This window comes from Rhineura floridana, chromosome 1 (assembly GCF_030035675.1).
Source record: "Rhineura floridana isolate rRhiFlo1 chromosome 1, rRhiFlo1.hap2, whole genome shotgun sequence".
Taxonomy (NCBI): domain Eukaryota; kingdom Metazoa; phylum Chordata; class Lepidosauria; order Squamata; family Rhineuridae; genus Rhineura; species Rhineura floridana.
Window position 1 is genome coordinate 239,308,184 of NC_084480.1, and position 26,622 is coordinate 239,334,805.

Here is a 26,622-nt window from a genome sequence, read left to right on the forward strand (position 1 = left end):
TGTTGCTCATCAATACTCTCACTCTCAGAAGGGGTGTGACTGACGCGTAGGAGTAGAAAGTAGAGTGCTTGCAGTGGAAGTTTTTGAAATAAAATTTCATGGAAACCTGGTCAGGGGGAGGGGAGATGTTCCATGGAAGCCTGGTTGAAAAACACTACCCTACCTATTAGCTAAAAACAAAAGATTGGAGACCATGTAATCTCATTTGAGTCCACACAATAGCATTTTCACTACAATACTGACATGGCTCTCAACTATAAGTTAACTTCTGGAGTTCAGTTACTCCCACAATGCACATCAGTCTTTCCCAACTTAGTGCCCTCCAGTGTTTTGGATAACAACTCCCACTATTTATTTATTTATTGCATTTGTATACTGCCCCATAGCCGAAGCTCTCTGGGTGGTTTACAACAATTAAAAACATTAAAAACAAATATATAAATTTAAAAACACATTTTTCTAAAAATCAATTTAAAAACACATGCTAAAATGCCTAGGACAAGAGGAAAGTCTTGACCTGGCGCCAAAAAGATAGCAGTGTTGGCACCAGGCACACCTTGTCAAGGAAATCATTCCATAATTTGGGAGCCACCACTGAGCAGGACCTCTGCCTTGTTGCCAGCCTCCCAGCTTCCCTCCGAGTAGGCACCCGGAGGAGGTCCTTGAATGTTCAGCGTAGTGTACAGGTGGGTTCATGTCAGGAGAGGCATTCCATCAGGTATTGTGGTCCTAAGCCATGTAAGGCTTTATAGGTTAAAACTAGCACCTTGAATTGAGCTCGGAAACATACAGGCAACCAATGCAAGCGGGCCAGAATCAGTTTTTTATGTTCGAACCATCTTGTCCCTGTTACCAATCTGGCCGCTGCATTTTGCACAAGCTGCAGTTTCCGAACTGTCTTCAAAGGCAGCCCCACGTAGAGTGCATTGCAGTAATCTAACTTGGAGGTTACCAGAGCATGGACAACTGAAGCCAGGTTATCCCTGTCCAGATAGGCGCGTAGCTGGGCCACCAACCAAAGTTGGTAGAAGGCACTCCGTGCCACCGAGGCTACCTGAGCCTTAAGTGACAGAGATGGTTCTAGGACAACCCCCAAGCTATGAACCTGCTCCTTCAGGGGGAGTGCAACCCCATCCAGGACAGGTTGGACATCCACCATCTGGTCAGAAGAACCACCCACAAGCAGCATCTCAATCTTATCTCGATTGAGCCTCAGTTTATTAGCCCTCATCCAGTGCAATGTCGCAGTTAGGCACTGGTTCAGCTCATTGACAGCCTCACTTGAAGAAGATGAAAAGGAGAAATAGAGCTGCATGTCATCAGCATACTGATATTTTTACCTTTTTGTGAGCTGCCTCCAATGTCACAGCAGGCAGAAAGGTGGCATGCAATATTTAAATAACTAAAACAAATTCTGAATAACTCTGGCTTTCCGTATTGTCCTCTTTGCCTTCTTTATCAAAAATGCCTTTTAACACTAAGTATCAATATGTTTAAATGAGAATACCACTTATTATATTTGATTCCCACTATTCCCTGGTTTTTAAGTGCTTCATTTTATAGACTCATGTTGCTTTATCACTTACTTTGTTTCTTCCATACCAATTTATTTTAAGAGAATCAATATGGATCTTATTTGAGATTGCCCTTCATGAATATCTTCTTTAGAGGCCTTGCTAAGAATATCCTCACCTTTGGATGTGGCACGAATGGCCACAGGATACAGAGCCTTTTCAATTGTGGTACTTCAATCATCAAAGAACTCCCTCTGTCCATTCACCCAGTATGCTTTTAAATGTCAGTTGGTGCTATTTAAGGAAGATTTTAATTATATTTAGGAACTTTAAGTGTATTTTACTGGTTTTAGAAACATTTTAAGTTTTACTGATGTTATATTTCTTTGTTGTCTGGTGCATTAATATCTTTTTTAAATCTTTATGTTATTTTTTTACTGCTGTTGGTTTATTTACTTGGTTTTTTATTAATTATATTGTACACTTCCTTGGAAGTTAATATTCAGAGGCAGGAAAAATGTTCCAAATTAACAAAAAACATAAAATCTGAGCTATACAGTATTTTATGAAATTTCTGGCAAGATTTTGCCCAATATATACTTGTGCCATGTGACAAATCAGGATATTATGAAAGCAAAAACCACACACCAAACAAGATAATGTACCTACAGTTAAAATATAAAAAAAATTGCATGTTCATGTCAATTGATTAAAAACACTGGCAAAGCACAGATTTTCCTGTAACCATCATGCACACAGTATGTTTTGCCAAACTTATAAAATATAAACAAAGTGGTACTTCTCACAAGTATTGTTTAAAAGATTAAAATACATACATAATTATGCCAGCTCTTTGAATCTGAACATAGCTCTGAGGATAACTAACTTACCTCATTATGTTTAAATGTTCCATTTAGGTATCAAATAAGAGAGCAAGTATTGTATGGCCAGATGTACAACATAAACATCTCTGTTCCTCCAATGAAAATGCTTAGTTGCATATAAAGCCAGTTCTCTTATACTTTGCAGCATTCCCACAGATTTTGGTGAGGAATTAAACAGAGGCTTAGCTCCACATTATTCAATTAACATCTCTGATTTAATCTTCCAGATTTATTCAGTCCTCCCATAGGAGCATTAAATAAGATGAAGAACTTTCTAATATGACTAAACATACCATATAAAACAATCTAGTAAGGATAACCCATGCACACAAACCACTCAGAACACCAATAATCTGTTTGGGGAAATAAAATCTCACAAGAAGCGATGAACGTGTAGCCCTCTGATGCACAGGATGATCCCTGAACCAGAAACAGCAGATTTCTAGATTATAGATGTACTGGACAAAGAAAAAAAACTACCATGGTTGGAGATGGTGTCAGTCTCTGGTATCCTGTGAGCGGTATCTCATTTGCGAGAATTATATTAGTTTTGTTTCAAACGTATTCAAGATTTCTTTTAATAACAAGCTTCTCATTAGGTATCTGTTGTAGGTTGCTACTTACCTCTTTCAATCTATCTAGCTCATTTTGTAGTGCTTGTTTTGATATTTCCATCTCAATGATTTGTTGACGAAGGATTTCATTTTCATCCTCTGCTTTAATGCGCTTCTCTTCCACATTCTCCAGTTCATGGTGCAGCCTAACAGATACATCTTTGGCTACCTATTAAAATAAAGAACAGACAAACATACCTAGTAGTGCTAGTAGTAGTAGTAGTTTTAAAAAATGCTTTTCATTATCGAAGTTGGAAATATAAATGCATAATAACCTAAGGTGTAAAAGCCTCAGAAATGGCAATATCAAAAAGCCAGTGGAGGAAAGTTTCAAACTCCCAGGACATTCTGCAACTTGCTATACTGGAATGCTAAAAATGCTTAATGGCAATTCATCAAGAAGTTTGATGCAATCAACACAATAGATTTTTAACTAACTCACTAGGGCTGCAATCCAAAACATGTCTAGTCAGAAGTAAACTTCATTGGGTTTAATGGAATTTACTCCCACATAAGTGTGCACTGGATTGCATCCTAAATGTGTTAATTCACTTCCCAATACCAGGATGTCTGCCATGGACTCCTTTGGAGGAAGGGCAGTGATTACGGCAAGGCCAGCCCCCTAGCCAGTGAATGCACAGGGTTGAGGGTTATTGCTTTCTCCCTTCCTCCATGTCAACACAGAGTCCTTGTATGTTGAAGGTTAGTTCACCTAAGCTCACAGGTTATCAACAGCAGTTTTCTAGTGTAGGCGGAGAATAGAGGAGACCCCACTCAAGATTGGTGTGAAAGGTCAATGCCAATTTCACCATCTGGACTTTTCTGCATTTAATTTCCTTTGGACTCTCACTGTTAACAATTCCCCACCACCACCACCTAAACCACATATACATTTAGCAGCAACTCAGAAGAACCCTTTATGCATTTGATAAAAGTGGGCTGTAGTCCGCAAAAACTTGGCATTAAAAAAATGTTAGTCTTTAAGGTGCAACAAGAATTTTTTTTGTTTTTGCTGCAAGAGGCTAACCCCTCTGGAAATTCAAGTTCAATATTACCACAAGAATACAATTTTATGGTTTTGTGGTATTAAATACCAAATAATTTCATTAATCAGATTTAGCATACCTAAATCTCTATATAAAGGATTTTCCTTTTTTTAAAAACACCAACGAACAAAGAAAAATCATGTATTTCTTTTTTTATGGATCAGGTGTACATATTGAAGACAGAAAGACTTCTGAGAAGCAAGTTACATATGGTTTAGCACAATGTGGAGCAATCAAGGAATGTTCAGATCAGGCAGGGAGAAACATGGCTCAGTTTTGCATACAAGAACTAAATTTTAAAACAACCTTCCTGGGACTATACCACTTCAGAATCAGGTGGGGAAAGCATAGTTGAATACTCTTTCACAGCATTTCACCTTGCAGGTGAAAAGTTAGCACTTAAGGGATAAGGGTTTCTAGCCTACACCTCTTCATTACATGCTAGATTTCCACAAGAAGGGAGTGTTTAAATTATAGAATTCAGAGTTGGAAGACACCTTGGATGACATCTAGTCCAACCTCTGGACTAGGAATAGGAATCTTGAAACTACAGCACCATTAACAGATAGCCTCTGCTTAAATACCTCCATCTGAGAACCCGTATGTCCTCAGGCAGTCTGTTCCACTGTCATACAGCTTACCATCAGGACATTTCTCCTAATGTTTGGCCAAAATCTGCCTCTTTGCAATTTCAATCCATTAGTTCTAATCATGCCCTCTGGAAAACAGAGAACATGTCTGCTCCATCTTCTGAGTGACTTTCAGTCACTTATTTTACAGTTATGCCCCCTTAATCTTTTTTCCAACTAAACATACACAGCCCTTCCAACCACCCCTTATAGGCCTTGGTTTCCGAATCCCTCACAAGCCCAGTCACCCTCATATGGTTGTGCCCTAGATGATACCAACAAGTTAATGCCAATTATGTTCTCTCAAACCAAGTATGATTCAGCTATCTTCATTCTGAAGTGCCTTGATCTTAGAACTGCTACAGTTGGGCAACTGAGAAATGAAGCAGTCAGTTCTTTAGGACACGCCCTGCTTCTGCTGCACACAGCAACAGTGGTAGCTTCTATGACCAACAGCTTCCGTTAGTCTTAGAAATTAACCAGACTGCGGCCACAGAAACTCTTTCACCTCCAAACATTCAGACATAACTGTAAAATGTTATAGGCTTTTACCAATTACTTATTAAGAAGTGCATTGATGACAACATAGAAGCCAAATATATATAGGACTCTGCTTTTACTATAGTAGATGTAACTCTGCAAGCATGAACAGGACTTAAATGTCATAATACATAAAGGCTTCACCCACCTTTAGATCTTGCTCTAAGCTTCTAATTAACTCCCCATCCACTTGACCCGTCTGTGCAACTTTCAAGCTTTTCTGTTCTGCTTTCCTGAGACGATACTGCAAAATGCGACAGTTCTTATTTGCACGGTCCAGCTCTCGTCGAAGCTCCTGTAGTTGATAAACATCTTCTTCAAGGTAGCTGTCACGCATCTCTTCCATTTCAGCCCGGAGTTCATCGAGCTCATCCTGCCATAACCCAAAATATTGTAAAATATCAAAAGATTGCTCCTACACTCACCCCAAGATACACATCAAGACATGAAAGGAGTAACCCAGCACACAAGGCTGCTGTACCATCTCTATTCACTATATAGCACACAGGGAGAATCACAGTGAAATGAACTTGCAAGCGACATCAAGCTAATGTTGCTCTTGCAAGCTAATACCAGTTGTAATTTGCATTGTCAGAAACAATAGGAACAGCAATTTTATCCCTCAATTATATACAGTGAATTGTACTCAATTATATATAGTGAATTACTATTCATTTCAATTACTATGGTAATTATGAAGTATACGGCATGAGGAGCACTAATTCTTAGAAGTGAAGACACCATCACTTTTATTTCAGCTAGGAACTAAAATGAGGTTTACATAATCATCTTCGATTACTTGTGGGTATCCACAGAACACATTTACAGACAAAATGCCTACCCATTTTTCTGATTATGAGAATTTATACTATAAACAGCCATGTATTTTCTGCAATGTGAACATTTTGCCTTTTAATGTAACATTCAGCCTTCAAACAAAAAGGTCTCTCTCTCTCTCTCAACGCTGTAAAGTAAGTTCCTATAGAGTTGAAACTCCCTTGTCTCCTATGCTATTATATTTACTTACACAAACACACACAATCTTTCAGATTTGAAACTGTACTATGCTTTCTAAGAAGTCATATGCTAAGGTTTACAATACAATACATTTCTTAAAAAAAAATAGAATTATCATTTCTACAAACTCGGTCATTCCCATTAATCAAATCTGTGTATATCTGAATCTCTCAAGCTAAAACTTTTATATGTGGATCTTCAGTCTCAGTGTACAGGCCATTAACTTCTGGATGATGCTTCCAGGGACATCAACTATTCTATTATTAACTTGGGTCTATGTATAAAAGAATACTGATGATGGAAAGCAGCAAGAAGATTAGTTCTCACAAAAAGTCTTTTAACAAAGATTTATATACCTTCAGTTTTGCAGTTTATTAGCCTTTTTAAAGAGAAGCAAAACCAAGAGGTTTAGTTCACTGGATATTTTTCAAATAACACAACAGTCCATGCCAATTGTTTTTTAACTATAGTGTTATATTTATTTGTGTGTGTGCGGTATATACAAACAGAGGTTAATGCAATTAAACTGGATTGAAGTGCTGTGGCACAATAAATCCACTTTAAAAAAAACTAGTTCTTTGCAGTTAAGAAAGTGTCAGGGAAATGCACTAAGAAGTGTGGAATAAATAACTGGAAATCAGTATGAATGCTCATTGTCATATAACCTTCCCCAAACAAAATGGAACAAATCCTCAATGAAGGTCAGAGACCATATAACCCCAACATAAGCTTTGTGCAAACAAATCAGGATGAATGCTCAATAAAAGTCCAACAAACAAAACAAACAAAATATTTATTCATGGAAAAAACAGAAGCAACCCAAAAAGGATAAATTATAACTAATGTGGTTGAATTTTCAAGCTCTTTTCTATCAAACTGTCACAAAGCATTGCTGTGATTTAGTAGCTAATAACATATATATAGAGGATTTGGGCAAACCATAGCTGTGGCAGTTTCTGCACAAAATTGTCACCCTGGGCTCAATTTGGGAGGATGGGCAGGATATAAATTTAATAACAAAAAAACAAAAGCTTCCAACTCCTATCTGCTGAACAGAGTGCCCTCCCAAGAAAATAGATGTTGGCATTCCTGCCTTTAAAAACAAATTCAGAGATGCAATTTGTATTGAAAATATACATGCCCAGACTAGTAGTGTATTTAACAACTTGCCTGGTAGCCATAGGTGACCAGAATTTACATGTAGGTGAGCAAGCAAGCTGGTGGAAGAAGGATGGCTTGCTTGGTTTCCCCGTTAGCTGTGGATGAAACAAAAGTCTCCTCCTCCAAAACCAGCATGGAAACTCAGCAGGCTGGCAGAGGGAGGGAAGGCTCATAAGAAGCCCACAAGCAGGTCCTGCTGCAAGAGCACTCTCCCCTCCTGCTGTTCCCAGCAACTACTATACAGAAGCATACCACCTCTGACCATGGAGGCAGAGCCATCATGACTAGGAGCTATTGATAGCTTTATCCTCCATGAATTTGTATAATTCTCTTTTAAATACATCCAAGTTGGTGGCTTCTACTGCCTCCTGTAGGAGTGAATTCCATAGTTCAACTATGCACTGTGTGAAGAAGTACTTTCTTTTGTCTGTCCTGAATCTTCCAACATTTAGATTCATTGGATGCCCACGAGTTCTAGTATTATGAGGGAGAAAAACGTTCTGTATCCACTTTCTCCACGCCATGCATAACTTTACACATTTCTATCATGACACCTCTGACTTGCCTTTTTTCTAAACTAAAAAGCCCCAAATATTGCAACCTTTCCTCATAGGGGAGTCACTCCATCCCCTTGATCATTTTAGCTGCTCTTTTCTGAACATTTTCCAAATCTACAATATCCTTTTTGAGGTAAGGTGACCAGAACTATACAAAGTATTCCAAATGCAGTTGCACCACAGATTTGAATATTGGCATAACGATACCTGCAGTTTTATTTTCAATACTTTTCCTAATGATCCCTGGCATGGAGTTTGCCTTTTGCACAGCTGCTGCACACTGGGTCAACATCTTCATCAAATTATCTATGATGAGTCCAACATCTCATTCCTGGTCAGTCACCACCAGTTCAGACCCCATGAGCTTATATGTGAAATTAAGATTCTTTGGCCCAATATGCTTCACTTTACATTTGTTTACAGTTAATTGCATTTGCCATGTTACTGCCCATTCATTCAGTTTGGGGAGGTCCTTTTGGAGCTCTTCGCAATTCCTTTTTATTGAAACAGCCCTCAACAATTTAATATCATCAGCAAACCTGGCCACCACCCCTAACTTTAGATTGTTATGAACAAGTTGAAAAGCACACGTATCAATACCGATTCTTAGGGGACTTCACTTTCTACATCTCTCCATTGGGAATACTGTCCATTATTCTGACTCTATGCTTCCTGTTTCCTAGCCAGTTCCTTATTCACAAGAGGAACTCTCCTCTTATTCTATGACTGCTGAACTTACAGGAGTCTTTGGTGAAGTACCTTACTGAAAGCTTTTTGAAAGTCCAAGTACACTATGTCAACTGGATCACCTATCTATACGCTTGTTGACATTCTCAAAGAATTCTAATAGGTTAATGAGACAAGACTTACCCTTGCAGAAGCCATACTAGTTCTTCTTCAGCAAGGTTTGGTCTTCTACATGCTTGGTTATTTTATCTTTATCAATGCTTTCTATCAGTTTTCCTGGAACTGAAGTTAAGCTAACAGGCCAGTAATTTCCAGGATGAATCCCTTTTTAAACATTGGTGTTACACTGGCCACTTTCTAGTCATCAGATATAGAGATGGATCTTACAGACAAGTTACATATTTCTGTTGGAATATCAGCAATTTCACATTTGTGTTCTTTGAGAACTCTCGGGTGGATGCCATCCAGATCCGGGAATTTGTCAGTTTTCCTTTTGTCAGGCCTAGAACTTCATCTCTCGTCACTGCTATCTGCCTCAGTTTCTCAGACTCCCTTTCTGCAAAAGTTTGTTCAGGCACAGGGATCTGTCCTCTGTCTTCTGCTGTGAAGTTAGAAGCAAAGAACTCATTCAGCTTCTTGGCAATCTCTTTGTCCTCTTTTAGCACACCTCTGTCTCCCTTGTCGTCCAAGGGTCCAACCACCTCCCTAGACAGTCTCCTGCTACTAATATATTTTAAAATGTTATGTTTGTTGGTTGTTATGTTTTTAGCAATGTGCTCCACAATTGTTTTTTTAGCATGCCTTATTGTCTGCTTGCATTTCTTTTGCCAAGTTTGTTCTCCTTTTTGTTTTTCTCATTTGGACAAGACTTCTATTTTCTAAAGACGCTTTCTTGCTGCTGATAGTGTCTGTGGCTGTGGTCCTTAACCACACTAGTATCCTCTTGATCCTGGGTGTGCTCTCGGTCCAATGAGCTCCTGGCTCTCCGGGAACAACTTCATTTCCTTGAGGCCAAGGTGGCGGACCTGGAAAAGCTGAGAGAGGCAGAGAGGTGTGTGGAGGAGGCCTTCAGGGACGTTATAGCTGTGTCCCACTCCAAGGATGATAGCTCTTCTGCTATCATGGAGAACGATGGTCTCGGGGAAGGAGAGCATCCAGATGAGGAAGAGGGAAATGATCCCTTAGAAGGGACCCATTCCTTGGGGGATGAGCAGCTATCCTCTCGTGCCGAGGATATATCTCCAGGGGGTGGAGGGATCCTTGTAGTGGGTGATTCAATCATTAGGAACATAGACAGTGGGGTGTGTGATGGGCGTGCAGACCGCAAGGTGTTTTGCCTGCCTGGTGCGAAGGTTGCGGATATCGCCCATCATTTAGATAGTTTGGTAGACAGTGTTGGGAAGGAGTCAGTGGTCGTGGTGCATGTTGGCACCAACGACATGGGGAAATGCAGCCGTGAGGTCCTGGAAGCAAAATTTAGGTTGCTAGGTAGGATGCTGAAAGCCAGGACCTCTAAGGTGGCTTTCTCTGAAATGCTACCGGTTCCACGCGCAGGACCAGCCTGACAGGCACAGCTTTGCAGTCTCAATGCGTGGATGAGACAATGGTGTCGGGTGGAAGGGTTTGCATTTGTTAGGTACTGGGGAACATTTTGGGACAAGCCAGGCCTGTACAAAAGGGACGGGCTCCACTTGAACCAGAATGGAACCAGACTGCTGGCATGTAAAATTAAAAAGGTGGCAGAGCAGCTTTTAAACTGACTGAGGGGGGAAATCCGACAGGAGCTGAGGAAGGTCCGGTTCGGAGTAAACCTCCCCCCTGGGATAAAGACCAAAGAAATGATGAAATTTTAAAAGGGGTAGGCCTAGAAGTAGGCATTGTGAGAGCAGGGGCACAGGATCTAAATTCAGAAGGGCAAAATTGCCACAGGCCAAACCACAAGTGCCAAAGACACTTGAAGAGAGACACTGCTTACAAGTGCCTGTACGCTAATGCTAGGAGCCTCCGAACCAAGATGGGAGAACTGGAGTGCTTGGTCTTAGAGAAGAGCATTGATATAGTGAGCATAACGGAGACCTGGTGGAATGGAGAAAACCAGTGGGATATGGTTATCCCTGGATATAAACTATATTGGAAGGACAGGGAAGGACGTATTGGTGGCGGAGTCGCTCTATACGTGAAAGAAGGCATTGAATCCAGCAAGCTGGAAACCCCAAAAGAGGCAGACTCCTCCACAGAATTGTTGTGGGTGGTGATACCATGCCCCAGGAGGGATTTAATACTGATCAAAATGCTCAGGGAGACCTTGAGATGAGATATGAAATTGAGGAAGCATCCAAACTAGGAAATGTGGTAGTAATGGGTGACTTCAACTACCCAGACATAGACTGGCCGCATATGTGTTCCAGTCATGACAAAGAAGCAAAATTTCTAGATATTCTAAATGACTATTCCCTAGACCAGTTGGTCATGGAACCGACCAGAGGGACAGCAACCCTGGACTTAATCCTCAGTGGGGACTGGGACCTGGTGCGAGATGTAAGTGTTGTTGAACCGATTGGGAGCAGTGACCATAATGCTATTAAATTAAACATACATGTAAATGGCCAATTGCCATGAAAATCCAACACGGTCACATTCAACTTCAAAAGAGGAAACTTCACAAAAATGAGGGGATTGGTAAAAAGAAAGCTGAAAAACAAAGTCCAGAGGGTCACATCACTCGAAAATGCTTGGAAGTTGTTTAAAAACACTATATTAGAAGCTCAATTGGAGTGCATACCGCAGATCAGAAAAGGTACCGCCAGGGCCAAGAAGATGCCAGCATGGTTAACAAGCAAAGTCAAGGAAGCTCTTAGAGGCAAAAAGTCTTCCTTCAGAAAATGGAAGTCTTGTCCGAATGAAAAAAATAAAAAAGAACACAAACTCTGGCAAAAGAAATGCAAGAAGACAATAAGGGATGCTAAAAAAGAATTTGAGGAGCACATTGCTAAGAACATAAAAACCAACAACAAAAAATTCTATAAATACATTCAAAGCAGGAGACCATCTAGGGAGGTGATTGGACCCTTGGATGATAAGGGAGTCAAAGGTGTACTAAAGAACGATAAGGAGATTGCAGAGAAGCTAAATGAATTCTTTGCATCTGTCTTCACAGTGGAAGATATAGGGCAGATCCCTGAACCTGAACTAACATTTGCAGGAAGGGATTCTGAGGAACTGAGACAAATAGTGGTAACGAGAGAGGAAGTGCTAGGCTTAATGGACAATATAAAAACTAACAAATCACCAGGCCTGGATGGCATCCACCTGAGAGTTCTCAAAGAACTCAAATGTGAAATTGCTGATCTGCTATCTAAAATATGTAACTTGTCCCTCGGGTCCTCCTCCATGCCTGAGGACTGGAAAGTGGCAAATGTAACGCCAATATTCAAAAAGGGATCCAGAGGGGATCCCGGAAGTTACAGGGCAGTTAGCTTAACTTCTGTCCCTGGAAAACTGGTAGAAAGTATTATTAAAGCTAGATTAACTAAGCACATAGAAGAACAAGCTTTGCTGAAGCAGAGCCAGCATGGCTTCTGCAAGGGAAAGTCCTGCCTCAGTAACCTATTAGAATTCTTTGAGAGTGTCAACAAGCATATAGATAGAGGGGTTCCAGTGGACATAGTGTACTTAGACTTTCAAAAAGTGTTTGACAAGGTACCTCACCAAAGACTTCTGAGGAAGCTTAGCAGTCATGGAATAAGAGGAGAGGTCCTCTTGTGGATAAGGAATTGGTTAAGAAGCAGAAAGCAGAGAGTAGGAATAAATGGACAGTTCTCCCAATGGAGGGCTGTAGAAAGTGGAGTCCCTCAAGGATCGGTATTGGGACCTGTACTTTTCAACTTGTTCATTAATGACCTAGAATTAGGAGTGAGCAGTGAAGTGGCCAAGTTTGCTGACGACACTAAATTGTTCAGGGTTGTTAAAACAAAAAAGGATTGCGAAGAGCTCCAAAAAGACCTCTCCAAACTGAGTGAATGGGCGGAAAAATGGCAAATGCAATTCAATATAAGCAAGTGTAAAATTATGCATATTGGAGCAAAAAATCTGAATTTCACATATACGCTCATGGGGTCTGAACTGGCGGTGACCGACCAGGAGAGAGACCTCGGGGTTGTAGTGGACAGCACGATGAAAATGTCGACCCAGTGTGCAGCAGCTGTGAAAAAGGCAAATTCCATGCTAGGGATAATTAGGAAAGGTATTGAAAATAAAACAGCCAATATCATAATGCGGTTGTATAAATCTATGGTGTGGCTGCATTTGGAATAATGTGTACAGTTCTGGTTGCCTCATCTCAAAAAGGATATTATAGAGTTGGAAAAGGTTCAGAAGAGGGCAACCAGAATGATCAAGGGGATGGAGCGACTCCCTTACGAGGAAAGGTTGCAGCATTTGGGGCTTTTTAGTTTAGAGAAAAGACGGGTCAGAGGAGACATGATAGAAGTGTATAAAATTATGCATGGCATTGAGAAAGTGGATAGAGAAAAGTTCTTCTCCCTCTCTCAAGATACTAGAACTCGTGGACATTCAAAGAAGCTGCATGTTGGAAGATTCAGGACAGACAAAAGGAAGTACTTCTTTACTCAGCGCATTGTTAAACTATGGAATTTGCTCCCACAAGATGCAGTAATGGCCACCAGCTTGGATGGCTTCAAAAGAAGATTAGACAAATTCATGGAGGACAGGGCTATCAATGGCTGTGCTCTGCCACCCTAGTCAGAGGCAGCATGCTTCTGAAAACCAGCTGCCGGAAGCCTCAGGAGAGGAGAGTATCCTTGCACTCGGGTCCTGCTTGTGGGCTTCCCCCAGGCACCTGGTTGGCCACTGTGAGAACAGGATGCTGGACTAGATGGGCCACTGGCCTGATCCAGCAGGCTCTTCTTATGTTCTTATTTTCTGATCTGCAGTATACACTACATGTTGGCTAGGACCTTATTGCCGTGACCCGGACCAAGTATTCTACAGACCTGTTACTGTGGCCGGCTGCGACTACCATTCTGGCCGGCTATCACAACCCGGTTTCTGTTTTAAATTGGTGTATGTATGGATGTATGGATGTATAGCTGTATGAATGTGTGAATGTGTATGAATGTGAATTGGATTGATTTGTATTGACTTAGTTAATTTAATTTAATTTAATGTAATTTAATTAGTTTAATTAATTAATTATTGGTTTAATTAATTCAATTTAAATTAGTAATACTGCTGCTACACGGTACGGAGGCGGGTCTCCGGACTAATTTTATTAGGGTGGGTGGCCTGCTGAGAAGCAGATAGGGATAGAGGCATGTGCAAGCCGGAGAGGGAGGTGGGGGGCCAAGTTATAGGAAGTGTGGGCGGCAGGCGCTGGAAGGGTGCTGCTAGCAGATCACGCCGGAATAGGGGAACACGGGACAGATGCATTATATCTATCCCATGTTCCGGGTCTGCTCAGAACCAGACAGAAACTGAGGGACGCAAGGTTCCTACCGACCTTCGACTGCTGTTATGTAATGCCAGGTCTGTGGCTCAGAAAACCTCGCTCATCCATGATATGATCTTGGATGGGCGCGCAGACCTGGCATGTATTATGGAGACTTGGCTGGACGAAGCCTCTGCTCCAATTCTTGAGGCCATGTGTCCGCCAGGTTTCCGTTATGCACAGCAGCCGAGGGTGGGAAGGCGGGGAGGGGGTGTGGCAGTCATCTATCGAGAGTCCTTGGTTTTTGCCAGACCTCCCCTCCATAGGACTCAAATTGTTGATTGCATGTACTGGAGGTTGGGCCCGAAGGGCAGTTTAGGGATCTTGCTGGTGTACCGCCCACCCCGCTGCACGGCAGATTCCCTGGCCGAGGTGCTAGAGGTGGTCTCGGCTGTATGGGCATTGCCCCAGAGCTGGTAGTGCTGGGTGACTTTAACGTGCATGCCAAGGCCGCTCTCATAGGAGCCCCTCGGGATTTCCTGGAAACCATGGCTTCCTGGGAACTGTACCTAAGTAATACTGGGCCCACCCATGTAGCCGGTCATGCTCTCGACCTAGTATTTGTCCTGGGAGAGGAGAGAAGTGGTCTGAAGTTGGGAGTGATTCGTGCCACTCCTGTGTCATGGTCAGACCACTACCTGGTAAATATGGACTTCTCGTTGCCATGCCCCCTCCGCAGGGGTGAAGGACCTACTAAAATGGTCTGCCCCAGACGCCTGATGGATCCGGATGGATTCCTGACTGCGCTTGGGGAATTGGAACCTGCTGAAGGTCGCCCGGTCAAAACCCTGGTGAAAGAGTGGAATGTGGGGATCACCAGGGCATTAGACCAGATGGCTCCGAAACGTCCTCTCCCCCTGAATAGAACTCAGCTAGCTCCATGGTATACACCGCGGTTGCGTAGCTTGAGACAGGAGGTGAGACGACTAGAGCGCCGGTGGCGGAAATCCCGCTCCGAAGATGTCCGGACACAGGTTAGAGCAGCAGTAGCTGCCTACCAAGTGGCAATAAAGGTAGGAAAGAAGGCTTTCTTTGCTGCCTCTATTGCGTCTGCAGAGTGTTGTCCCAGGAGGCTGTTCCAGGTGGTCCGAAGCCTGGTTGGTCCAGTTGCTCAGAAACCCTTGGAACAGTCAAAGGCCTCCTGTGACCTATTAGCAAAACACTTCGCTGATAAAATCGAACACTTACGGAGCTCGACCCCTTGCGCCGTGGACACAGTCGATGAACCAGAGTTGGCCAGTTGCAAGCCGGTAAATTGGGATCGGTTTCGGCTTCTCCCTTCTGAGGAAGTGGACAAGGTGCTTTCATCTGTGAAGCCAACCACTTGTCTTACTGATCCTTGCCCTTCGTGGCTCCTTGTGAGCTGCAGAGAGAAATTGGGCGAGGGGATCAAAGCGGTGGTAAACGCATCCTTGAAAGAGGGTGTGATGCCATCAGCCTTCAAGGAGGCAATTGTAAAGCCCATCTTAAAGAAGCCCTCCTTGGATCCCCAAGTGTTAGATAACTTCCGCCCAATTTCAAATCTACCATTTCTGGGCAAGGTCATTGAGCGAGTGGTGGCCAACCAGTTGTCAGCACACTTGGATGAAACGGATTATTTGGATCCATACCAATCGGGTTTCAGGATTGGTCACGGAACTGAAACAGCCTTGGTCGCTCTGGTTGATGATTTGAGGAGGGCATTAGATAGGGGAGAATCCACCTTTCTTGTCCTCCTCGATCTCTCAGCGGCTTTTGATACTGTCGACTACAGTATCCTTCTGCTTCGCCTGGAGGGATTGGGAATTGGAGGCACTGTATTACAGTGGTTCCATTCCTTTCTCTCCGACAGGTACCAACAGGTAGCGTTGGGGGAGGAGGTATCAGACCCTTGGCCTCTCAATTGTGGTGTGCCACAGGGCTCTATCCTCTCTCCCATGCTATTTAACATCTATATGAAGCCGCTGGGAGCAATCATCAGGAGATTTGGGCTGCAGTGTCATCAATATGCAGATGACACTCAGCTCTATCTCTCGTTTAAATCTTCACCAGAGTTGGCTGTGGAGACCTTGTCCAACTGCCTGGAATCCGTGAGTGGATGGATGGGAAGGAACAAGCTGAAGTTGAACCCTGATAAAACCGAGGTACTACTTGTGGGAGACAAGAGAAGGTTGGGTGACATTGACCTGAAGTTCAATGGGGTGAGTTTACCCCTAAAGGACCAGGTCCACAGCCTTGGGGTTGTGCTTGATTCCAGGCTGTCCATGGAGGCTCAGATTTCGGCAGTGAGCCGGGCAGCCTGGTACCAACTACACCTCATACGAAGGCTGCAACCCTACCTTCCTGTTCATCAGCTCCCACTGGTGGTACACGCCCTGATCACCTCTCGTTTGGACTACTGTAATGCGCTCTACGTGGGGTTACCCTTGAAAACGGTCCGGAAATTACAACTGATACAAAATGCGGCGGCTCGACTACTTACGAATAGTCGCCGCCGAGATCACATCACACCAATGTTGTTCGACCTACACTGGCTTCCAGTTGTTTTCCAAGCCCAATTCAAGGTGTTGGTATTGACCTTTAAATCCCTATACGGTTTCGGCCCAGTTTATCTCACGGAGTGCCTTCAATGCCACCAATTATGCCGCCCGACAAGATCAGCCACACAGGGCCTTCTCTCAATCCCGCCAACAAAAACAGCCAGATTGGCGGGTACAAGAGAGAGGGCATTCTCAGTGGCGGCCCCCACTCTTTGGAACTCCCTCCCACAAGATCTCCGGCATGCCTCTTCCCTAAATGTATTTCGGAAAGCCTTAAAGACCTGGCTTTTTCAGCAGGCCTTCGGGGTATCCGGGGAGGGTTAATCGATATAATTGTAATGCCTCCTACCCAGTTTTAATATTGTTGTTGTAGATCTATTGTTTTTATTGTATTACTGTATTTTATTAATTGTATTTTAATAATTTTGTAAGTCGCCTAGAGTGGCCATTGGCCAGATAGGCGACTAAGAAATTAAATTTATTATTATTATTATTATTACACTCCACTTGAGCTTCTAATATTGTATTTGTAAGCAACACCCAAGCATTTTGGGAGTGATTTGACCCTCTTGAGTTTGCTTTTCAACTTGACTCATCCAACCTTCACCAGTCTACTTGGCAGAAGGCTTTCCCCCCCCCCAACTAGCCTGCTAAGAGATAGTAGCTCTCTGTGACCAACATGGAAGCACAGGTTATGAGCTTCATAGCAGGGTACTATTTTTTTCAGGTTAGTAACTTTCATGGACTTATTTACAAAGCTGACATGTCCCTTGTACTCTAGTAGCATGTGTAACAGATGGACCAGGATTACTATAATTTTGTCATATTAATTACATACCAAATTTGGGTCACATGGAGAGGATGGCATACGCCAAGGGCTGCAGCAAACTGGGCCCCAGTGAACACTCTACTCCCATGAGAAGGAACAGTTGTCTGCTCTAATGGAAACACCCGTGAGACATATTATTTGAAATAGATCCATGTTTTGACATTTGCGGTATTTAACAAAGGCTTTCTTCCAGGGCATAAATATGAATAATCTGTAATTGTATCTTTACATCTCAGTTCATTGCAAATGTTGCTATAATTTGTACTCTTCATTTCCTTCTTCTGAGGGTGTGGACTCTCTTATAAATTCTCTGATTCATGTGGACAATGCACAAATGGTAGCAGACTTTTCTCTGCTTTTCTGGGTCTCTGTATATCAGTTTCCATTGAAGTTGAATCCTAAAGAGACTTGAGCCATGAGCCTCTTCCGCTAGGAAATACCCTCTCACACCCCCTCCAGCCACAATCCTGACACCACATTCCAGATGAATGGCTTGTATAAAAACAGAGACAGAAGGGGGAGGAGAACTGTCTTTTCATTATCACAGTTTTTATGTGATAATCAAGAAAGCTATGCCTGATGAATCCTAAAACACTCTCCGTGTTATTAAAGTAGCTACAAATTTAGACTCCTGTAGTAACTCAAATACGGTCTGGTTTAAAACATTTAAATGCCAGAGGAATTATTAGCTTTGGCAGTAGGTACATGTGGTTGCTCAGCATCACTGCAAATAAACAGAAAGTGAAATTAGGTCACTTTTATTTACGTTCTTACAGTAGGTGTCTAACTTTGGGGGCCTATGTTTGGAAATGTCATTAACAGTCTTTTTCCACTCACACATATTCTTCACAAAGTTTAGTATCTATAACATCAAGACCATCAATCAAAACTTCCCTCTTCAAGATGGTACTGAATCCCCTTGGTACACACATCTGCAGCTCAATCCATTGCCTGTTAGAAATAAAGCCCACTAGACTAAGCAAGGCTTACTCCTTTGTAAGGATGGCAGTCCCAGTCCCCTTGAAGCCTGAGCACAGGACTGCCATCTAACTGCTCAGTACTTTGAGACAATCAACCTGACGTAATGTGACTGCACAGCTGGCATTCTATTTAATCTGGCTGGGGCGGGGCTGCCCTTCAAGCCCTGTTGAAATGAATGGAAGCTGCTCAGCAGCAATGCTTGGCAGATTCTTTGGTATGTTTCCCTGATAAATGTATTGAACCAAGGCCTACTCAAAGAAATTGTGGGAAGAGCAGAGGCAGTGAGGCAAAGTATTCACTGTTTTGCATTCAACAACAGTCAAACCAGAGAGAAGCTGAAACTCAAAATAACTATAAGATCTGCCATACCTAACACACAAGCTACTGCCATAGTAATACGTACGCAATTGCTCTCCTGTTTCATTTACTGAACGTTATTAATAAAAATCACAATACTTATTGCATAAAACATAAAAACTAACATGTAAATCTAAGCTGTGGTGAAAACAAACCTTGAAACTATATCTGCTTTTGACAAATACAAAACTTGGAAAAGTTCACAAGCATAACTTTTATAAAAAAAAACCACACACTCTAAGACACTGTTTTGCTGCAGAAGATGCTTTTTATTCTTGTAAGTGGCTTCAAAGGGTTTGAACAAGTGGCAGCTTCACCCAGAGATTATCTTTTTTAAATAAACCTCAGCACCATATATTGCCCTAGGAAACATTTAACTGCTGATCTCTCTACTCCTTAAAATTATTCTAATTATTTTAATCTCTAAAAATAATCTAAATTAAACTATACACATATATTTTCTCACCTTTTGTCAGAATATGTACCAGTTACAATATACAACATTGGAAACATGTTTATTTATTATGGATATTGCTTATTATGAATGAAACCCTCTGAAACGTCATGCATTTAAAGTGAGCAGACAAAATCACCAGAGCTTTCAGAGTGTTCATTTCCAAATTGCCCAGTTTTAAACAGTTGGAGAAGTCATCTGGCGAGTGATACATTAATATGATCTGTTGAGAACTACAGATGGAAATCACTGTCTCTTTCACACACACACACACACACACACACACACACACACACACACACACACACACACACATTCTGCTTCCCCTGGACAATGCCATGTTTCAGCAGAGCCACAGCTGTGACTAACAAGATACACAGACCTAAAGCCATTGTTTGCCAAGCTGCGCTTTCACTCTAGCAGCTGACTGCCCCAGCACTTGCAAATTGTCCACATTATTCTAATGCCTAAGGTTAGATTAATCTTCTCTTCCTCATGACTAATACATTTTAGGTGCAAGAGAATGGTACACCCTTCCAAAAGGAAAGGTATAGCTTTTGATATATATGTTTTTAAACAAAAGACAACAATCACCATCATTTCTGGTTGTTCTTGCCATGCAAAAGATCCTACAGTATAAATCATGATATACAAGAGCTGATATTCAATGTTAGTCAGAGTAAACCCATTGAAATTAATGGACTTCATGGATCTACTCTGACTTAGCTGGATATCACTCAAGGTCTCATATACACTTTGGCAGAAATGTGGTGTATAAATTCAATAAATAAAATTAAAAATGTAATTTACACATATTTGGTGATTTCATACAAAGACATCGTTCTCCAGAGATTTTTTTGCATGTTTTATTTGTTATTACTTGTCCCTAGTTTTAGTCTGCATTAGTTGCATGTCTCACATGTCCTGACCAGTCAGTTGGCTTCAGTGATATATATTTGTGATAGGAATACTAACATCCTGAGCATAGAATGAAGGTTACAAAAATGTTCCAAGAGTATTTCAAAACAAAACTTTGTCTGTGTCATAGTGCAGCTAAAAGGTGTTGTAAAAGGAAAGAAATAATTTTATCATTCATATTTGTAATAAAGATTTACGGAACAGAGTGAAGTAAATTAGTGAATCAGTATACTATATCTATTTGGGCCTTTAGCAAAATCAACTGACAACTGGAAATATTAGATTTGGATTCTTCCTCTGGTGAATTTGCTAGCTGAGTTTGCTCTTGGCAAGTTTGCTAGTTATTGGTCCTTGTGGTGGTCTTCTCAGGACAGATTAGAATTGCTGATGGGACGTGCATGTGGAAATAGGGAGGGTGTGCAAGAAAAGATTAGAAAAGAGAGCATAGAGACATATAATTAGGGTGAGAGAAAAATTGTTTGGGGACTCAGAAGAAGTGAAGTCCTGTGTTGAGATGAAAGAGAATAATATGCCTGATAAATCACTGCTGCAATTCATCATCCAAGCTAAACAAAGATCAACAATTCATAATTTAATGCACAGAAACTCTAGTGATCTTAAGCCTTAGAAATATAAGGTGTTTGGACTAATAATAGCCCAGATAGTTCTGGTTTGGTACATCATACTAACATCAGCCTCAGTGATGCGGTTATATGTAAACAAACGTTTGACCATCTAGTGATATCAAGATTTCATATTCTTTGTAGCAGAACTGGGAAACCTCTCACCCCTCACCCAAAGAGTCTTTCAGAAACCATGTGCGAGCAATGTGTGAGGTCAGAACCAAAAGTGGGTGGGGTCATAGTCACCCTACACTCTTTCTTTCTCACCCGCACATGTCCATCCATTCACACACATTCATTCCATTCTTTCTTCTCTCCCTGTCTCTCTTTCGCATTGTCAAGCACAGTAACTAGTAACTGAGGTGGGGCAAGTAGCACAAGGAGGGGAGACACAGTCTAGATGGCGAGGCTCCAGGGATCACCTAAGGTCCATGGGCTGGAAATCCCCCCCCTATTTTACAGAAAGTTAAGAAAGCCCTGAATACCATTCCAATGATATACTTAAAACCTATGCTGTATAAATGAAGGCTAATAACTAAGATAAATGAAGGCTAATAACGAAGATAAAGTGACTTAAGCACCAACATACACATACGAGGTGAGGGAGAGAAGATTAGGCTGTCATTGGGGCCAAATGAATAAGAGTCCAACTAGGTATGTCAGAAGAGTCAATATTGTTCTTCACAAATGTAAACTAGCAATGTCTAAACCTTTCATGATTGTGGGGAAGAATGTCTACTTTTTGTATACAAAAAACAAATACAGTTGAGGGCAGGGGAACCCTTCTCTCTTCCCACTACCACCACATTACCTCATTGCACTCCACCTGGCAGAAAAGTTCTTCAAGCAACTGAGTACAGCAAAGCATCACAGTGGCAGAGCATCCACCTTGCCAAATGTCCCAAGTTCAATCCAGGTAGGTCTGGGGATGTTCCCTAGCTGAAACCTTGGACAGCCACTGCCAATCAGAGTAGACAATACTGAACTAGATGGAGCAATGTTTTGACTCAGTGTAAGGCAGCTTCCTATGCTGCTCTCAAGAAGGGTTCATTTTCTCTTTTCCATGTATGTGTTGTCTTACAAGTAAGACATTTTACTTTAGATGTAAATGGGGCAGGACAAGGCTATCCTGTCATGTCTAGTTTGGCAGTAAACTAATGCAGCCTTATAAAACAGCCACCCGACTGAAGCCCAGGACTACTGTACCATGTTGCTTCTATGAATACAATCCCAGCCCTTCTTGTTGTTATTAAAAGTACTCCCTTTTTCATCTCAAATGTTACCAACATTTAAACCACTGTTTTGGTCCAATTCTAGCATAAATCCTCTACAGACAAAATTCCCATAAACTCTGTAAATAAAAGGCTATAGACTGAAGCTTTTGTTAATCTAGACCTGAAATATTATATTCACAAGAAGGACAGTTAAATAGAACAGTATTTGTGGTTACCCAATCATCTCAGTTTCCTTTATTTATAGATCTTTCTGAATGTAGCCTCACTGCTGTGCCAAAAGATCATATTGTAAATACAAACCCTTGTAGAGGTTCCAGCACATAAAATCATGCAACAACATTTTGAACAGTGACTTCTACATATGGCTGAGAAGACTTAACATAAAAGAAATAATTTCAAACAATATCTTTATATTTTTATCATAGCTGTTCTTGATCTTACAGGCCTGCTTAATATATTAAATTACTAATGGGTTTTGTTGCAGGACAAATACATGAATGAGGGTGTTAACATCATCATCTGAACCTCAAACTGGGGGAGGGAGAGATCTCATTTTAACTAATAAAGCAAATGGGGTGCTTTGTATGTTTTATGCTTTTGAGCAGGTAATGGAAAAAAAGCTATCTCCCCCCTGCTATATGTTTCTCCTGATGAAAGCTAGATTAACCACAAATATCAATACTCTAGACCAGAATGTTGGCTAAGTTGGAGGGATCCTGCTATTCTTTTCCCCCCTCAAACCATGCTCAAAGTGGGGTGGGAGTGGTGAAATGTCATCTCACTTATTTTCAGGCAGACAAACAGAGTCTAGCCTAACCATCTCACTTCCCTTTTTCTCCTACTTTGAAACCATCCCAGTTCCTGCAAAACCATTCTACTTTGGACACTCCATTCATGAGTCCCTAAGTGCTAACCAACAATGTTCACATGCTGGCACTCAGCATCTTTGTTTTAATCTCTCTGCAACTTCAATCTTACCTCACATTGCCTTGACTAACAGGTGAAATGGGACTGGTTTAACATCATCCCTGCACACTGAAGTACTATACTTGTTTGCAATAGTATCTGGAAGGGAGAGACTGTCCTGGGAATATGGGTAAGAGCAGGGTTTAATTTGAGCCAAGGATCACTGGCTTTTGCCCTGGAACATGTGACAGTACTTCTAGGGGCTCATCCAGACGACTGCAAAATGTGTGACACGCCCGCTATGTGTGTTCATTATTTTTCGGTCGTTCAAATGACGTCTCACGCTGTTACCCATTTTCGCGGATTAAACCCACTCCTTGCAATACTGGCAAAAATGCGATTTGCTGTTTAAAATCGGGAATCATCCGCTGTGCCTGCAGGAGTTAGGATGCAATACCGCGGACTTTACAGCTGATGGGCGGTTCTTGGGCGTTTCCCCTTGCACCTTCTCCTCATTCCAGCCAATCACGTATCTGCACTTTTGCACATGTGCGAGAATAAGCCCGGGAAAATTGAACCAATCATCGCAATGGTGGGGTGTTGGGGGGGGTCTGCAACTACTGCGCAGATGCATTTTATTTTTTGCCAGCCTGCAAACTGGGCGGCCGCTCCGGGTGAGATCTGCAATGCACAGCAAGTGAGAAAGGAGGGATGGTCAGTTTCAGCCTGCCTCCAGAAAGCTTTGTCAATTTCATTGTACTTGCTGGGGGGTTTGCTTCAAATCAGAAAAGCATACATTGGTTTAAGTGTAATATCACAAATACAAACTTAGACAAGGGCTTCTGGTCAGTTTCAAGCCTGCTCAGAAAGCTTTGTCAATTTCATTCTCCCTGGGAAGGAAAGGGAGAAGGGGGGGTGACACGTTTCTTGCTTTTTTGGAGAAATAAGTGCAATTGCCAGCGTGTGTATCTCCTTAAATATCAATAAAGGCAGAAAAACATACATTCATTTAAGCATAATATCGCAAATACAAACAAGGCAGGCATGAAACCGACCAGCAGCCTTTCCTTCCGCTGTGAGAACTCCTTTACAGCCATATTGTGCTTCGTTGCAAAAGGGGAGAGGAGCATATGTCATTTTTTTGCTGACCAATTGGTTGATAGGGGGAGGTTTTAGAGGCAGAGCTTGGAAAAAGTGAAAAGAATGTAGGGGTCTTACCGCTGCGTGTGTGGGTACAAAAAAGCGTTGTTGTTTTTTTAATTGGGAAAGAGCGAACTAAAAGGAAAAGTGAGGACTATCAGATGACAAACCAAATATGGAAACCGTGGATTATCCCGCTCTGTTTGGATAAGCCCTAAGCATCTGCAGTGTGCCTTTTCCTTAACCCTCAGTAAACCATAACCTTCTTTTCACATCTGATATTCAGTCTGAAATTGTGGTTTATATACAGGATTGAATCCAGATGCATCTCTTTTCAAAAATTAACTACGGGTAACCACAGTTTAATGGATAGAGAAAGGATTGGATGGTGAGGTGAGTATAGTAAGGGATCAATTTGTAGTGGGGTTAAATGCTTCCGTTTGGAGAAGGTATTATGTCTTCTGTTAGTGTGACTTTGGGCACACTTATTTGGGAATAATTTGTTTAATTCAGTGGCACATACTCCCAAGTTCACTCTGTGTGTGAGAATTTCCATATACATGCATAGCAAACATCTGAAGCACACACAAATAAAGTTTTTCTGCAGGATACTTTATGTATTTCCTTTATCTAAATTAGCCTTTGTCAAATTCTTAGTGACTACTGCTGATGCAGTGTGTGTGAGAAATTATCTTGCTCCCCACACTCAGAATGTGGTAACAGTTCATTTATCACATGAGACAGAAGGAGTGTCTATAACCTCAAATGCATGTAAGTTTAAAATACCTGTTGACCAGACTGAAAGTAGAATGACCATGCTCTCTGTACCTCTGTACCTTTCAGACACAGAACATGTAAGACAGAGGCCTATGCTTTATTGTTATGTGAACAAGCCTGTCTAAGCCTTGGGTCTGTGCACTGCCCTTTCTTTCTCTGTTGCAACTGCAAGGAAGCCTTTGAAAGCTTTTGCTTCCATTTGCAGTTGACTACAGTTTAGTGTTACATTTGAGCCTTAACTATGTGATTAATTTTAATTATGGACTATTGCAGGCAGAGCCAATGTGGTAGCCTCTATATGTCAGCACAGCCAAAGATCAGGGCTAATGCGAGTTGTAGTCCAACATCTGGAAGACACTATGTTGGCTACCGCTGATCTGTTAAAACAATCCAGCTTCATAAATCAAGTTGTCCAGGTTTGTATGAAAAAAACAAGCAGCAGTTAGTTAAAAATGGGAGGAAAACTGTAAGGCCATGCTGAGTGACAGAGGAAGGTGGGAGTGTGTGATCTTAAAGCTCACACAGTCTTGTTTATGTAATGATAACATTTACCTTTATGTCCAAATTAAACCAGAACATCAAATATATATTGACCTCTTGAATATAATTTAGCATAGGGAGGACTACCACATTTAAATTTTAAACCCAGCACTTCATCTTCGCATATCCTCTTCTCCTGCCCAAGTTCTTCCCACATGTCTGCAAGGGACTTTCCCACAATCAATTTTGTGCCCAGTGACTATTGTGCTTTCCTTAGAGGAATATCACTTTGCCCCACAAACAAACCATAATATTTTGTACATGGGAAAATGCTATAATTCTTCCCCCAAGTAGTGTTTTTATTGCATGTGCAATTCTGGCACCTATTAAGTATTTCTTGTGATGCGGTTTTATGCTTCTGATACAAATTCCCTTTCCATACGCCCACACGATGTTGTGGAATATATTTCTGAATTTTTAAAAACTATTTGGAGGCTCCTTCACAATCCAATTTAACTCATATAGCTTCTTTTCTTTCTTTTTCTTCTTAAGTTGGCAAATTTATTGTGAGGCTGCACATGCATACACAGATGTATAAATACATACACCTGTACACATTTTTCAAAATCCTTGGGAGAATTTGCCTTCTTTTGCTCCTTTTTTTTAAAGTATTTGTCTCAGACTGTGCACAAACTGCTGCATTTTCCCCACCCTATTGTGTCTGGATGCAATACCACACTGCTGGCACTGAAAAGACTTGCAGAAACATTGTATGAAGGATCAGATACAGTTGAGGCACACTGTAACTGATTATGCAGAGGCCTGCCAACTCCATTCTGCTAGAACCCCTGTAGTCTTTATCAGCTGCCTGGCAGACAGAAATTTAGCAGAGAAAGATTGCCTATCAATTTCCATGGCAGGAAAAGCCTCTGCTAATTTTTTGCCTTGCCACAGCTGTTAAAAAACTACCACAAAAATGCTGACAACCCTACATTCAGAACGCTCCCTAGTTACTTATGTGTGATCTCTCACCTGTCATTTCTCTCACAAATTATACTTCATATACAATATATACTGAATATCAAAATAGCTGTTTAACTTCTATCTTCGTAATGAACTTAAATCAGCTTGTTATTCTATTTTTTACCATTTCAATTTGTGTTATGAAAAAATTAATTACATGTTAATTTTTAAAAGGTAAGCAGTGAAAATTATTTTCTTGAAAGCAAATATTTTATGCAACTGTTG

General features: G+C 41.5%; 1 protein-coding gene across 13 annotated transcripts in view; it reads right to left on the bottom strand.

Annotated features, from left to right (window-relative positions):
- The window catches only part of MTCL1 (microtubule crosslinking factor 1), a 182,311-nt gene that overhangs the window by 151,826 nt on the left and 3,863 nt on the right, over positions 1–26,622 (bottom strand). For all 13 annotated transcript variants that reach the window (XM_061595627.1, XM_061595642.1, XM_061595565.1 and 10 more), the window contains exons 3-4: positions 5,376–5,600; positions 3,023–3,181 (exon numbers count right to left, since the gene is read on the bottom strand). In XM_061595627.1, coding sequence (XP_061451611.1) covers positions 3,023–3,181; positions 5,376–5,600 — 384 coding nt within the window. The remainder of the gene's footprint in view (positions 1–3,022; positions 3,182–5,375; positions 5,601–26,622) is intronic.